Here is a 16,956-nt window from a genome sequence, read left to right as displayed (position 1 = left end):
AAATATTTCTAATCAAGATAATCTTTTTTCTTTTTTAATATATTTTAAATTTAAATAAATTTTTCACATTTTTTTTCTCTAATAATAGGGACATGCTGCACCTATTTTGTATGCTGCTTGGGCAGAAACAGGATTGTTTCCAATAGAAGATCTTTTGAATTTAAGAAAAATTGATTCTGATTTGGAAGGTCATCCAACACCTGTGAGTAATTAAAATATAAGGAACAAATTAAATAAACAATATTTTTCTGGAGATGAATGTTTAAAAAATGTTAATTTATTATAAAATTGATTTAATAATCCAGAACACTTAAAGCAAAAATGCATAAGAGAATACAACCTTAATTTCATAAATAAACCTTTGAATTTTTTATTTTTATTGCTTATTTTTATTGCTAGTGTCAAAGGAGATAAGTTATAATTTATAGAATAAAAGTGGATATAAAAAGAATCTTTTAACAAAAATTACATTCATGAATATAAACTAAATGGCATCTACTAATAACACTTGGATGCAGATGTGTATGCTACAAAGTTAAAAAATTTTTTGTTAGGTTAACATTATTTGCATCTATTTTAGAAAACAATATTTTATGGTATGATGGTATAATTATTAAGCATGTAGAAAATTAATTTAGTCAAGATCAGAAAAATACTAGATATTTATAAATATAGAAACAATTATATGAACTATCTTGATGTGAAACACTTCCTACACTTTGAGATTTGTACTCAAATATAGTTTTTGACTTAAAATTAAATTTCTTAAACATTTATTTTATTTCTCTTGTTTTTGTCACTAATTTTTTACACTTACTTGTTTTTTAATTTATACATTTCTTTTTTCTCACTTTAATTATTTCTTGTTGTTTATATTTATATATTGTTTTTTGTTAACAATTAGATATTTTTTTTCTTTTCATTGCTATGTGTTTGCATTCCGTGACTGTTTGTATTTTAAATAGTTCTTATTCTAGAACTTGATGATAACCATTTAAAATGTTGAAAATGTTTTGTTCTGCGTAAATAACTTTTTCTGGGCTATAAAGGTTTTAATTTTGAATTATCGATTTATTATTATCACAGATACAATACATATATTATTTTTTTTTAGAATTTCATATGCTTCTGCCTGTGGACTTATTAAAAAATTTGTAAGCAAAACTTCTTGTAGGTCTAGATAATTCAGAATACTTTCTCCATAAATTATAGCTTTAATGTTCAAAAAACAAGCTTGTAAGGAGTCAATTCCAACTTGTTCTATTTTATTTGGAGATTAGTTTTTAGTCTGTTATTTTATTTGTTTTGGGGCATTTTATTTCATTAAGGACAGACTACTGCACCTCACCTGGTAAAATTCAAAAACTAACTCACCTTACTATGACTGCTGGTGGCAACCCATAATGTCATTGAACCTAGAAATGACATCTTGGGGGACACTTCCACAGGAAGTTAAAAGAATGATCTCCTGCCCCATATTGTTGTTAAATGCACGACGAAAAATTATAAAATTAATTGTAAAGACGATGACATGAATTAAAAGTGAAGATTACTAGAATGTTAACAATTAAGTATATAAATAGGGTCAAGTGGGTGTATGTATGTAATGTCATGTGACCCTAACCGCACTATAAGAAAGTAAAATGAAGAATCAAATGAGGTGATGCTAAAGATTGAGTGAGATTGACAAAAGGCTTTCAAAGTTCCATTGACAATGTAGGAGTTCTTTATGATGGTTAGGCAAATTTGTAAGATTTCTTTGTGAATTTTTGATATATTTTCATATTTTGCTTGTCGATTTTTGTGGAGATAATTCTAAGATATAAATTAATTTGTAAGTTTCCAATTGTCGGGAAGGCTTTGTACATACTTATCTTTTGGATTTGATAAAGTATCTTTATTATACTTTGCAATTTTTTGCTAAATTTATTTCATTATTGTACATATTTGGGCTTAAACTAATAAATAGATTTTTTTGTATTACATATAGTAATTACAGTATTTCAGGTTTTTGACTTGCTAACAATTTCATTCTTATTTATTGCCCACATAAAGTCTAGGCCTGGCACTTTTGAACCCTCGTTTATGTAATGCACTGTTAGGATATTATCGGGCTTTTGATCAAATTAAATAAATAAGACGTTACAAGTTTTTTCTTTTATATAATTTTTTTCTTCTAATCAAATGATAGTCATGACAGATTAGTTATATTAATTAATCTGGTTTTACTATTTATTAATATAATTTAGGCTTGGTTTACTGTGTATAACTTTTCACCTATAAAAATTCCTTTTTAGTGGAAAACATTTTGAGTTGTTATCACAACACTTTTAAATTATAATAGGAATCTAACACTACACTTGAGAAGTCAATGATTCATATGATTGACACATCATCCCATTAACTTGGGACAATGCAAATTCCTCATGCTGCTACTTGTATATTGCTTTATTTGACCACCAAGCATATTTGGTTATATTTTAATTTCCAATACTTTCAAGAAACTTGTTATTGTCATTACTAATAAAGCATGCATCATAATGTTAACTCTCTTATGTGATTTTAATGAATTTTTTTCTCTTCCATAAAATAAAAAATGAACTTTTTAATTGAAAAATGCTTGTCCAAAGAAATTTAATATTTGGAAATCTTAATAGCATAACTACAGCAATGGTATAAACTATATTTACTTTGTAATTAAATGATCTGAGGCTCTCTAATGATGTACTGTACTTAGATTTAATTTTTTACACATTCAATCAAGTCTAAAATTATAAAAGGAAATATGTGATTAAATGATCTTACTATAACCTATATATTCAATAATTTTTATTTTATGATTCAGTTCAACAAAGATTTGTTAACATTATATCTTGTATATTTCAATTAACCATGAAAATCTATAACTTTTTTTTTTTTTTTTTCATTAGCGCCTGCCATTTGTTGATGTTGCCACTGGCTCTTTGGGCCAAGGATTGAGCTGTGCTGCTGGAATGGCTTATACAGGAAAGCATTTTGATAAATCAAAGTAAGCATTTATGTATTAACTTTGGTAGAATATTTAAAATGACTTTATTACACTATTAAAAACTATGTAACTATATCAAAGAACTAATTCAAGGGGCAACAAAATTAAGGCAACATTTAATACAGGCAACAGGTTCAACTAATCACTCATTGTAATTGTCAGTCAAAAGAGTAAATTGGTTACAGCAGTCATTGATGTTTAATGTCATCTTAATTTTGTTGTCCATGTGCATCTGCCTTTTTAGAATTTCAATAAAATAGTTAAAGGAAAAAATTATTTAACATAAAATATATGCTATCCACCTAAAATTAGTAGTGGCTTGCCCCTGTACATCATACTTTTTTTTTAACAATAGAGTCATGCCAGTCATCTATTAACTGCTTTCAAGGGAAAAGTTTTGAATTGAAATAATGTGACTTCCGGTTTGCATCTGAAAGTTTGTATATAGTTAATTCAGGTCTCCTGTCCCTAAGGTTTCCATATCTGATCTCGTCTTTCATCTTTTAAAATTGCAGCCCAAAAATGGCAAGGTGACATATCTAAATGCAACAAAAAATGATCCTTTTTGTCTACCAACATAATGAAACTAATGAAGAATTATAGATGATATAAAATTCAAATTTCTACATTTATATATATACATTTTTCTTAAAAAATATTCATTCATTGCTAAATCACCTGAAAAATTTTAATTTGCCCCAAAATGTAAATTAGAGCTTATCGCTTCTTAAAATGCAATAAACACCCATGGGTTGAGAAATACTCACCTAACTGATATTAAATAGATATAGATTGAAGTAAATCTAAATTATATTTATTCAGGAATTACATTTACATTGGGTTATTACATTTACTATGGATGAATTGATTCTATTAAATTTTGCTGGTTAAAGGTTGAGGGGATTGGGAGGTAAAGGGGGATCATATGTTGTATCTCAAGTAGTGTTGGACTTCATGACTATTTTACTCATTATTAGCATTTACAATTTGTTTTATAAAATCCATCCATACCCTCAGAATTAAGCTTTTTGCCATTTTATAATAATTAAAAATAAAGTTTTTTAATAAAATATTGTAACAGATGGTGTCACATGCAGTTTTAAATGTTGCCAGAAAAGTTAAGCACCTCATTGCTGGATTTTTTAATTTTTACTTTTGCATAATTTTTTTAGACCTAATGCTATTGCATACTTTATAAATGAGGTAGGCTTTTATGTGTACTGTACTAGAAAATGAACAAAACATTATTTCACTTTTAAGTGATTATTTGCTTTACAATGATAGTCTGAAATGTAATTTGCTGTATTAGCAAGGTATACCTGTATTCTGATGTAAAATCTTTGTTTTTCTCTCTATAAATTATTTTATCTCAATTAAAAATGTTTATAATATATTCTAAACAATAAAAAAAAATAATTGTATCATGCCAGTAAATGAAAACATTGAAGATTCTTTTGGAGAAATTTGAATGTGAAACTTTGTTAACAGACTTTAATTGATATTAAAGAACTAAGTGAAGTCTTCACAGTGAAAAAATTTCATTTTTTCATGACGATAATGACTGTCTCATCTCTGAGATACACAGACAATGAACAACAATTTTTTTTTTAAGTTTTTAATTTTAATTGTTGGCAGCCAGAGTCAGTTTATTTTAGACTCTAACAACAAAGCAGTTAATTTGAAACCTGGATTAAATGCTGTCTGGTTTAAAATTTAGCTGCTTTTCTTCCTTGTCATCACATATGATGGTAACTACCATTTTATAGAAATGGGTTTTGTAAATAAAGATGGTTCATATTAGGTTAGATGCAATTCATGTTAGTTGTAGGTATCTTTATCAAATTTATAACATTTTATACTTCATTAATCTAAATTTTATTAGTAATATTAATTGATATTTAAGTATTGATTAACACTGTACTGATATTCACAAATGTTATAAAATTCTATATAAAATATTTCAAGAAAATTTCAAAATTATACAATACATTTTAACAAATTTTTTTTATTTTTTTAACTTTTATTTATTTAAAAAAAATTACTTCAGTATTTAACATTAAAACAAATTGTTTGATTAAATTGCATCTAATGAAATTGCTTAATCCTTGCAGTCCTTTTTTTTTTTTTTTTTTTTGTGTTTTCTTGTTTAGATCCTTATCTGGTGGCCTGATATACTGCAAACCACTATTTGTCACTGTAAACTGTGACAAATAATGGTTTGCAGAACACAGCTATACAGAAAATGATAATGATGCATTGCAGCTACACTGGAAATGACATCATTTTCTGTGTACAACTTCAGTTTGGACCGAGAATGAGACAAATTGCCTTCATCTTCAATATTGCTTTCAGAAATAGCACTTGCTTCATCACTAGATGAATCACTGACATTATGTGTAATAGATGAATTTTGGTCTTTGCCTTCATCATTAAATTCATTTTCACTGCTGGAATCCTGAAAATCTTGAAGATTTTCAGGATTCCAGCAGTGAACTGGTACTTTTCTGCACTACCATATAACCCTAATATAAGCAGTTGATATGAAGTACATTGTGGAACAATCTTATAGAATATGATACATAATCACTATCTATCAGAATTTATGAAAAATAAAAGCAGTTTATTACTAGCTTAACAGATGGCAGTTAGCAAACACTGTTCAGCATTCATTAGAGAACTGCTCAACATTGGACTGGAAATGGCATTTTATATTGTTGACACTGCTTGACACAGGACTGCAAATGATTAAAAATAGAATGCTGTTATTCTATGGTTTGAATAAAATGTAAATTTTGAAATTAACGATTTAGTTTTACTTTTCATTTTAATTTCATTTCTGGAAGTTGTATATAAAACAGCAAAACTACTTATGGCAGTTTTTATTAATTTTCCTTGCTTTCAATAGAATTCTGTCAGTTTCTTGAAAATAAGGCAAAGAAATATATATTATTTAGTTCTTTTGACAATTTTAGTTGGATAATGTTTTTAAGTTTGCTTTTTATAAATCATTTAATTGTTGTTATATATAAAATTTTAAATTTACCTACAATAAAATTATAAAATTTTTAAAAATGTGCTTTTAATGTAATCTAAATTTATAGTTATCGGGTTTATTGTGTAATTGGAGATGGTGAATCTGCTGAAGGATCCATTTGGGAAGCCCTTGCTTTTGCTGGACATTATAAACTTGATAATCTAGTTGCTATCTTTGATATTAATCGTCTTGGCCAAAGTGAGCCAACTGCTTTGCAGCATCAAATGGATGTGTATAAAGCTCGTTTAGAAGCATTTAAGTAAGTATATTTTTAATAATTATCAGCTAACACTATACTATAAGAGTACATCAATTAAAATTTAACTTGTAGAGAAAGGAAAAGATTTGTTGACTGTACATTTTAAAATTGAGAAATTTACAAATCTTTCACCCTTATTTAAACTTTCTAAACTATTCAGCTCAAGTCAGAAATTATACCAGTTAAACTAATTTAGAATATTAATATTATGCTCCCAAACAACAATAGTGACATTTCCAGTTACGAGATATTTGACAAATCATTATATTCTAAATTTGTACTGAAATAATTCTAATGTGAATTTTACTGCAAAAGTTTATAGTTAATATTTACAGTAGTTTATCTTCATAAATCAAATTTAAATTTGATTTTTTTTTTTAATTGAGAATATTTTGTATCACTAATTTCTTTGACAAAAATAATTTTATAATAAACAAATAGTTAAGAAACACAATACTGCTAATAAAATTCAAGGAATGGCACACTTATGATTGTTTTTAGGACAATTTGTTTCATAGATCAATGAAGAATCAACCTGATGATGATGTTTTTCAGGATGTAAATCATGCTAAAAAAATATTTATGAAATGAAAATAATCATGATGAATGTGTGACTAATGGAACTTTATTACCTCGTAGCAGTATTGTTTAAGTTTGTTACTTTGCACTTGATGATAAATTTTTTAAAGCAATAATTCATTGAAAAGTAATTATTGTTGTTATGGAACAAATTATGTTGAATATAGAAAACTACATATTTAATATAAACAATATTAAAATATATTATTTCTGTTCTGGAATCAGTTTCACTAAAACTGAAATCTAATCTCTCTAATAATAATGTTTAACAAATACAAAAAAGTTTTAGGACTGTGATTGTTTTTGGACAAAAAAAGATAAGTTTTTGTTACATAAAATTAAAAAATAATTGTCTGACTAATACTGTTTACTTTGTATATTTATTTACATTTTATTTATTATTGTGTGTGAACATATGAATATAATAGCTGAAATTGATAATCACATTATAATAAATTGAACCATCTTCAATTATTATCACATTTATAAACTTTTAGATACTTTCAATCTAAAATGGTATTTGGAAATTCTTAAATTTAAATTTACTCTTGATTTTTATAAAAATAAAGTTTGAAGAAATTTTAACAATTTAAATTAATTTTATTATAAGGAGGACTTCGGTAAATAATTAAATGGAAACTGTAATTTGAATTTATTTAAATTGATCTACTTTACATTGAACTTAATTTTTATTGTATTTAAATTTTCATAGTTTTAATACAGTTGTTGTGGATGGACATGATATCAGTGCACTTTGTTCAGTTTTTGATGCTGCTGCTAAAGTAAAAGGAAAACCAACTGCTGTTATTGCAAAGACTTATAAAGGACATGGTCTTCCAGGTAAGGTTGTTTTTTTACATATAAAATCAAGAGTAAATTAGTATCTTTTTAAAAATTAAGTGCAATATCATGTGTGTCATAGTTATGGAATTTTGAGAAAAGCTCATAAAAATTTGAAAATCTCTCTACTCTTGTCCAGATAAGATTGTGGTGAGCACGTGGACAAATAATACAATGAAAGTTGTCTACAATAAAAGTTTTTATTGTCGGCTCGTGCAGTTTTACATATACAAAGTTCTTTCGGATCCCAACTCCAATATATATGATTTTCATAACATATACTTCTATTGGTACAAGGGAGTGACACGGTTTTTTTGTGACAGTGCAATATTTTTCTTAACCTATCTTAGCCTAACTTATATACTAATGAAGAAATATAGAAGGAAAGAGTTAAAATTAAGATTTTAGATTAATAAGAACAAGACAAAGTTGCTGGTGGGGTACCCGTACTTCCTTCCTTCCTTTATACTTCACTAGTATCCAGGTAAAGACTTTTGCTGATTTTCCTTCCTTTTGTCTCTTCCATTATTTCTCTCTCTCAACATTCTCAGATCATTCAGTTTCTCTCTGGTTTTGACGACCAGGACTTCCTTCTCTACATGTCTGTCTCTTTCGAACGCTAGCTTCAGAATGTCCCTCTTTTTCTCTCTGACTTGCCTCAGGGTCTCTTCCACACCCTTGTTTTCCATTGTATTTCTCAGAAACGTTTTTACCACCAGCAGGGAGGAAAGACCGTTAGAAAGTTCGAGAAAGTTCATACACAAAAGACTTAGGAAACTTAATATTAAGTTTAATACTAAAGACAAAATATATATACATTTGGTGGATCACCACAAGATAAAGGATTGGGAAATCTGCAATCGTGCAAATAAGGATCATAATCTCAAAAAATTTTACCAACATACAGTATCACCTCTGAATGGCAAACACCATCAGGACTGAGAAGTTTGTCTGCTATTTAGAGGTGTCTATTATTATGAGGTACATGCTGGTAGTTATACTATATTTAATGCAGTCATCATATAGTGAAGAATACAATGGATTACAAAAACATCAAATTTGCATTAGGAATGAGGATATGCTAAAAAGTTATAAGTAGGATGTATAATTAAAATATATAAAGTATATTATTTATCTTTGCAGCTGTAAAAATCGCATTCTAATTGAATTTTAAATAGTAAATAGATTTGACAGGATAATTTAAATGGAACATAAAAATTATGGCAAAATGAAAATGTTTGTTTACTTATTAATTCATCAAAAACAACATGGGCAGAAGTAACAAAAAGAAACTGAAACTTGTTATGAACAGAAGGGTGGATGAAGATCAGTTTAGGCAATGAGAGTTTGAATGTCGCATTATGAAGGCAATTTTCTAGCCACTTCGAGCGAGTGGGAAATGTATTTGGTATTCTTGCATACTTAGATCATTTAGATTCATCACTTAGATTCACTTAGATCATCTAAGTGACTAATAAAAATTGATATTTTGATTTATCTGCTTTGTAGTTATCAAGTAGGTGTAATTTTTCAAACATTTTTGCTTTTTTCAATAAATGATTTATTAAAAATTACACCTAGGCCACCAAAAAGCTGTTAAGATCATGAATGCCATCATAAATGCAAGAATACTGAATATTTTCCCACATCAATAACACTACACCTTACACACTTTTCCAGCACTAGTTTAATGAAAACAAATGTTTTTAACCAGAAGCAGACCTCTGAATAGGGTTGAAAAGTGTATAAGGTGTAGTTGATTAGTGCAGGGATGGCGAACCTTTTTGTGTTTGCGTGCCATATTGTAAGCATACTTACCTTTAAAGATGTTTATGCATGCCAAAGTTTCAGACTTCGAATAACGATATTTAAAAATTTAAATAATACGCTTTAATTAGAATAAATGTAAAAAAGCTGATTGAAAAAAGGATGATCAGGTGATAAACCGAAAACATGATTGAAAAAGACAGAAATCATATGGTACATTACATGCCAGATGATTTCTCCTTATGTGCCACTTTGGGCATGCGTGCCATAGGTTTGCCACCTCTGGATTAGTGTATTTGTTTCTAGTTTTTCTACAAGTGCTATCTTCCCACACCTTAAAAGTGACCTTTGTAACACAATCTTTGAACTTTCACCACAAATGCTGCTGTTGTAACTGTTTTAAGTTGTTTTCATTACTACTGTACTACAGTTCTTGTTGAATGATTGAATTACTCAGGAAAAGTTTGATTTCTTGGTACCATAAGCTTAATTCTAACAACACAGAAGTTTAATAAAGTTAATTTGTATTATGATAAATGATAATTGGCAACAACAGATTAATCTCTAACAAATAAAGTCTTGTTTGGCTTTTTATAGCCTGTCTTTCTTCCCTATTCATATTTTCAGCAAGTCCTTATTTGACACCTACAGTCAAAATTTGTTATCTGAAATTTAAACTGATTCTTTATTTTCATTTTAAAATATTTTGTATATAATTAATTGTTTCAGAATCTTAAATGCAGGACATTGTACTTTGTAAGTTTGGTTATGGGCAACAGTATCTGCTATTTAGAGATATAAATATATTAAATATTTTATTTGAATGGTCTGGAGATTGTAAAAATGTCCATTAACTAGAAGTGTCCGTTAATGGAGGTTTCACTGTATATTAAAAATTTTTAAATTAGCATAGGAAAGAGCTAAAAGAAGCTAGCAAAATAGTAATAAATCATATTCTTTAGATAGCTTTGAGTTTATATAAATTTAGTAAAGACAAATATGCTAAGTTTACCACAAGACTGATTGGTCCAAAATAATGCTTGTCTTGTCAAACATTTTTTTTTTATATTAATTCTTTACTTCTATGTCCTTAATCTTGTCAATTTCTGTTTGTATCCTTGTCTACTTTGGATCTTGTTTATTAATAGGACTTATTACTGGTGTAGTTTCCAATTAGCAAATATAGGATATATTAGTCAAAAAGTCAAAACAAAATATCTTTATTTTCACCTGTATATCCTGGTTTTGTTTTTCAGACCTAAAGGTTCCTCTTCTGCAGGTTTACAATAATGTTCTATAATGAATTTTTCTAAAAACTTTTTTAAAAAAGCAATATTGTACCTGACAATAAAATGTACAAAATTACTTACTATTATTAATACACCAATATAGATGTAAGGTATTCATAAAAGAGTTCTTAACATAATGTTTTTTTATATATATAAATACACCTGTATAAAAGGATAATATGTTTAATATTTAAAAGTTTAAATTAATCATTTTTTCAGATATTAAATTTATTTTATTACATAATAGTTTCTTTACTCTTTCAAACAATTTAGGAATATAATATAATTTCACACATTTTTTTTATCAGTATGAAATTATTTATATTTATAGGTACATTTGCTAATCAGAAACTACATCAGTGTAATAAGTCCTATTAATGAACAATGTCCAAAGTAGATAGAGATACAAACAAAAATTCAAAAATTGATTTTTTTTTATAAATTGCCATTTGGTCTAATTAGTCCTTACAGGAAACTCAGTAAATTAAGTATCATAACACTGTTCCAGGATTGACAATTTAAAAAAAAATGAATGTTTAAAAGCTTTTACTTAGTACTTTTCTAAAGATAAAAATCTGCAAAATTATAACAGAAAATTAGTGATTGTAAGCAATTTAAATATATGAAGGCCATCTGAAAATTTCCAGATATGCAAAAACCATTGAACACAGAAAAAAATGGTCTGTGATATTTTACTGCTAAACATTTTCTGAGCATAAGTACCTGCATCCTTAAAATTTCTCACACATAGGAAGCACCTCACCTTGTAAGCATCACCAAATCTGGATGTTGAAAATAGAGCTGAAGAGAATTTCCAAGTAATGATGTTTTATGACTTTAAATCTTGGTTTGTTGGAGTCCCAGTGCCTCCATTGTTTGCAAGCACCATTTCTTGATTCTTGTCCATCCAGAACACAAGTATTCTGGTGGTTTAGACAAGTTAGACATGTCAAAAACAGCCTTAAAGATGAAGAGAGAAGTGGTCAACCTGTAACTGCAGTGACTCCAGAAAATGTAGTTCATGTTGAGAAACTGCTTAGAGAAGACCCCCCCATATAACCCAAAAGTATATCAAGCACACCTTGTATATTGGATCACTGGCAGTGAATGATATCTTGCACAATCATCTTCATGTTGGAAAGATCATGTCATGGTGTGTGCCTCATTCTCTGACTGAACAGCAAAAAGAAACTTGTGTTGGATGATGCCACTATATGCTGGAAAAACTTCAACAGGGAAGCTCAAAATGTGTGTGGGACATTGTCACTGGTGATGAGACCTGGATCTACCAGTACAACTCCAGAAGCAAGAGACAGTCTGTAGATTGGCTCTTCTCTGAAGAAGCACCACCTGTCAAAGGCAAATGTTTAAGAAGTGTCGATCAGAAAATGGTAATGACATTTTTTGGAAGACAGGATTATGTTGCCACCATAGTCCTTGAGGGGTAGGAAGATAGTTAATACTGAGTGATATGTCACCATTTGTCTCCTTCAAGTCTTTCAAGAAATCCCAAATGGCAGTCTAAAACAAGGCTTCATGGACTCTTGCTGCACCATGACAATGCAATGGTACATACACCATGAGAATGGTGGACTACTTGAGCAACTCTGGAGTGTGGTTGGTCACCCATCCACCTTATAGACCAGATTTAGCACCTTGTGACTTTTCTGTTTCCCAAAGCCAAGGAAGTCCTCAGGGGATGTCATTTTGGGAGTCCAGAAGAAGCAGTTGCTGTGTGCAGAGATATCTTAGCAGACTTCTCAGAAGAAAATTGGTGTTAGTGTTTCCAGAGCTGTTCTCCTGCATGCAATGGTTTATTGCACATCAGGGAGAGTACTTTGAGAAGATATGAAGACAGACAGAAAGTAACAATAAATAGGGTCATTGTATCTGGAAACTTTCAGAGTGGTCCTTGTATTATTAGGGCTCCTCTTTATTAATTATTCAGAAATGAATTATTATTATTATTGATCTGATTTGCTTTGTTACAGGAATTGAAGATCAAGAAAATTGGCATGGAAAACCAATTGGAGATAAAGCTGATGGTCAAATTAATGGGCTTCTCAAATTAATAACAAATAATGGAAGACCTAAAATTGGTCCTAAACCTCCAAGTGATGATGCTTCAGTTACTGATAATTCAATAATTACACTTTCAAGTCCTCCAAGTTATACTATTGGAGAAAAGGTTTGTTTTTGAAATTAATTTAAGAAGAATTTTTAAAATTTGAATTTAAATATTAATAAATATTTTAATATAGGTTGCAACACGTCTTGCTTATGGAACTGCTATTGCCAAATTAGGAAACAGTAGCAGTAAAGTGATTGCTATGGATGGCGATACTAAGAATTCAACATTTTCGGATAAATTTAAGAAAGCACATCCAGAAAGATTCATTGAATGTTACATTGCAGAACAAAACATGGTTGGAATTGGTATTGGATGTTCTACAAGAAATAGAACGATTCCATTTATTAGTACTTTTGCAGCATTTTTTACACGTGCTTTTGATCAGTTAAGAATGGGTTCTATATCTCAAGCTAATATTAAATGTGCTGGATCTCATGCTGGAATATCTATTGGTAATTATTGTATTTGTTAATTTATATTAAGTTTATTTTAATAGAATATTGATATTTTACAGTATAATTTGAGGATTTAAAAACTTGTACTAATTTTACTTGAACATGTCATCTAGTTGTCATCTTTTTGACCTGAAGAAAAGATCTTCAGGTCATATGATCTTTTTGGCCTATAATGGTATGGCATGTAATGTCTGTTGATATGTTTGTATTTATATCTAAATATAGGCCAATAATCAACAGTGTATGGTTTAATGCTATCTGGGGATATGTAGCAGTCCAAATGTCAGCTTACAAAATTTAGTTGTTTTAGGACATGCAGAAGAGATTTCTACAGAAAAAAAATTTAAAAATTTTTGTGATGAAAAGCTAACAAAATAAGCTTTTTTATATTACAAATTTCATAAATAATTTTGTTATAATTTATTGCCTTACACTTTGCATGAGACAGTTTAGAACTTTATGGAAATAAATTTTATTTATCTTAAATAATATATTATCATCTTAAAGAGTATTAATTTTCAATAAAAGAATGTTTCAATAAGCAATGTTTTTGATTAAGAAATGTTTTNAATTAGAATAAATGTAAAAAAGCTGATTGAAAAAAGGATGATCAGGTGATAAACCGAAAACATGATTGAAAAAGACAGAAATCATATGGTACATTACATGCCAGATGATTTCTCCTTATGTGCCACTTTGGGCATGCGTGCCATAGGTTTGCCACCTCTGGATTAGTGTATTTGTTTCTAGTTTTTCTACAAGTGCTATCTTCCCACACCTTAAAAGTGACCTTTGTAACACAATCTTTGAACTTTCACCACAAATGCTGCTGTTGTAACTGTTTTAAGTTGTTTTCATTACTACTGTACTACAGTTCTTGTTGAATGATTGAATTACTCAGGAAAAGTTTGATTTCTTGGTACCATAAGCTTAATTCTAACAACACAGAAGTTTAATAAAGTTAATTTGTATTATGATAAATGATAATTGGCAACAACAGATTAATCTCTAACAAATAAAGTCTTGTTTGGCTTTTTATAGCCTGTCTTTCTTCCCTATTCATATTTTCAGCAAGTCCTTATTTGACACCTACAGTCAAAATTTGTTATCTGAAATTTAAACTGATTCTTTATTTTCATTTTAAAATATTTTGTATATAATTAATTGTTTCAGAATCTTAAATGCAGGACATTGTACTTTGTAAGTTTGGTTATGGGCAACAGTATCTGCTATTTAGAGATATAAATATATTAAATATTTTATTTGAATGGTCTGGAGATTGTAAAAATGTCCATTAACTAGAAGTGTCCGTTAATGGAGGTTTCACTGTATATTAAAAATTTTTAAATTAGCATAGGAAAGAGCTAAAAGAAGCTAGCAAAATAGTAATAAATCATATTCTTTAGATAGCTTTGAGTTTATATAAATTTAGTAAAGACAAATATGCTAAGTTTACCACAAGACTGATTGGTCCAAAATAATGCTTGTCTTGTCAAACATTTTTTTTTTATATTAATTCTTTACTTCTATGTCCTTAATCTTGTCAATTTCTGTTTGTATCCTTGTCTACTTTGGATCTTGTTTATTAATAGGACTTATTACTGGTGTAGTTTCCAATTAGCAAATATAGGATATATTAGTCAAAAAGTCAAAACAAAATATCTTTATTTTCACCTGTATATCCTGGTTTTGTTTTTCAGACCTAAAGGTTCCTCTTCTGCAGGTTTACAATAATGTTCTATAATGAATTTTTCTAAAAACTTTTTTAAAAAAGCAATATTGTACCTGACAATAAAATGTACAAAATTACTTACTATTATTAATACACCAATATAGATGTAAGGTATTCATAAAAGAGTTCTTAACATAATGTTTTTTTATATATATAAATACACCTGTATAAAAGGATAATATGTTTAATATTTAAAAGTTTAAATTAATCATTTTTTCAGATATTAAATTTATTTTATTACATAATAGTTTCTTTACTCTTTCAAACAATTTAGGAATATAATATAATTTCACACATTTTTTTTATCAGTATGAAATTATTTATATTTATAGGTACATTTGCTAATCAGAAACTACATCAGTGTAATAAGTCCTATTAATGAACAATGTCCAAAGTAGATAGAGATACAAACAAAAATTCAAAAATTGATTTTTTTTTATAAATTGCCATTTGGTCTAATTAGTCCTTACAGGAAACTCAGTAAATTAAGTATCATAACACTGTTCCAGGATTGACAATTTAAAAAAAAATGAATGTTTAAAAGCTTTTACTTAGTACTTTTCTAAAGATAAAAATCTGCAAAATTATAACAGAAAATTAGTGATTGTAAGCAATTTAAATATATGAAGGCCATCTGAAAATTTCCAGATATGCAAAAACCATTGAACACAGAAAAAAATGGTCTGTGATATTTTACTGCTAAACATTTTCTGAGCATAAGTACCTGCATCCTTAAAATTTCTCACACATAGGAAGCACCTCACCTTGTAAGCATCACCAAATCTGGATGTTGAAAATAGAGCTGAAGAGAATTTCCAAGTAATGATGTTTTATGACTTTAAATCTTGGTTTGTTGGAGTCCCAGTGCCTCCATTGTTTGCAAGCACCATTTCTTGATTCTTGTCCATCCAGAACACAAGTATTCTGGTGGTTTAGACAAGTTAGACATGTCAAAAACAGCCTTAAAGATGAAGAGAGAAGTGGTCAACCTGTAACTGCAGTGACTCCAGAAAATGTAGTTCATGTTGAGAAACTGCTTAGAGAAGACCCCCCCATATAACCCAAAAGTATATCAAGCACACCTTGTATATTGGATCACTGGCAGTGAATGATATCTTGCACAATCATCTTCATGTTGGAAAGATCATGTCATGGTGTGTGCCTCATTCTCTGACTGAACAGCAAAAAGAAACTTGTGTTGGATGATGCCACTATATGCTGGAAAAACTTCAACAGGGAAGCTCAAAATGTGTGTGGGACATTGTCACTGGTGATGAGACCTGGATCTACCAGTACAACTCCAGAAGCAAGAGACAGTCTGTAGATTGGCTCTTCTCTGAAGAAGCACCACCTGTCAAAGGCAAATGTTTAAGAAGTGTCGATCAGAAAATGGTAATGACATTTTTTGGAAGACAGGATTATGTTGCCACCATAGTCCTTGAGGGATAGGAAGATAGTTAATACTGAGTGATATGTCACCATTTGTCTCCTTCAAGTCTTTCAAGAAATCCCAAATGGCAGTCTAAAACAAGGCTTCATGGACTCTTGCTGCACCATGACAATGCAATGGTACATACACCATGAGAATGGTGGACTACTTGAGCAACTCTGGAGTGTGGTTGGTCACCCATCCACCTTATAGACCAGATTTAGCACCTTGTGACTTTTCTGTTTCCCAAAGCCAAGGAAGTCCTCAGGGGATGTCATTTTGGGAGTCCAGAAGAAGCAGTTGCTGTGTGCAGAGATATCTTAGCAGACTTCTCAGAAGAAAATTGGTGTTAGTGTTTCCAGAGCTGTTCTCCTGCATGCAATGGTTTATTGCACATCAGGGAGAGTACTTTG

At 29.2% G+C, this 16,956-nt stretch overlaps 1 protein-coding gene and 1 pseudogene across 1 annotated transcript in view; both read left to right on the top strand.

The window, feature by feature from the left end:
- LOC111637765 (transketolase-like protein 2) overlaps positions 1-16,956 on the top strand; it is a 29,139-nt gene that overhangs the window by 6,424 nt on the left and 5,759 nt on the right. Inside the window, exons 3-8 of the mRNA XM_023383335.1 lie at positions 89-202; positions 2,931-3,028; positions 6,130-6,321; positions 7,613-7,740; positions 12,788-12,984; positions 13,058-13,379. Of these exons, the coding sequence (XP_023239103.1) occupies positions 89-202; positions 2,931-3,028; positions 6,130-6,321; positions 7,613-7,740; positions 12,788-12,984; positions 13,058-13,379 (1,051 nt within the window). The remainder of the gene's footprint in view (positions 1-88; positions 203-2,930; positions 3,029-6,129; positions 6,322-7,612; positions 7,741-12,787; positions 12,985-13,057; positions 13,380-16,956) is intronic.
- Positions 15,931-16,450, top strand: LOC111637768 (annotated as a pseudogene).

The sequence above is a fragment of the Centruroides sculpturatus genome, unplaced genomic scaffold (genome assembly GCF_000671375.1).
Source record: "Centruroides sculpturatus isolate CEXI.00-Female unplaced genomic scaffold, Cexi_2.0 scaffold1116, whole genome shotgun sequence".
Lineage (NCBI taxonomy): Eukaryota > Metazoa > Arthropoda > Arachnida > Scorpiones > Buthidae > Centruroides > Centruroides sculpturatus.
Note: the sequence above shows the minus strand (reverse complement) of the source record. Positions and strands in the feature narration are given on the sequence as shown.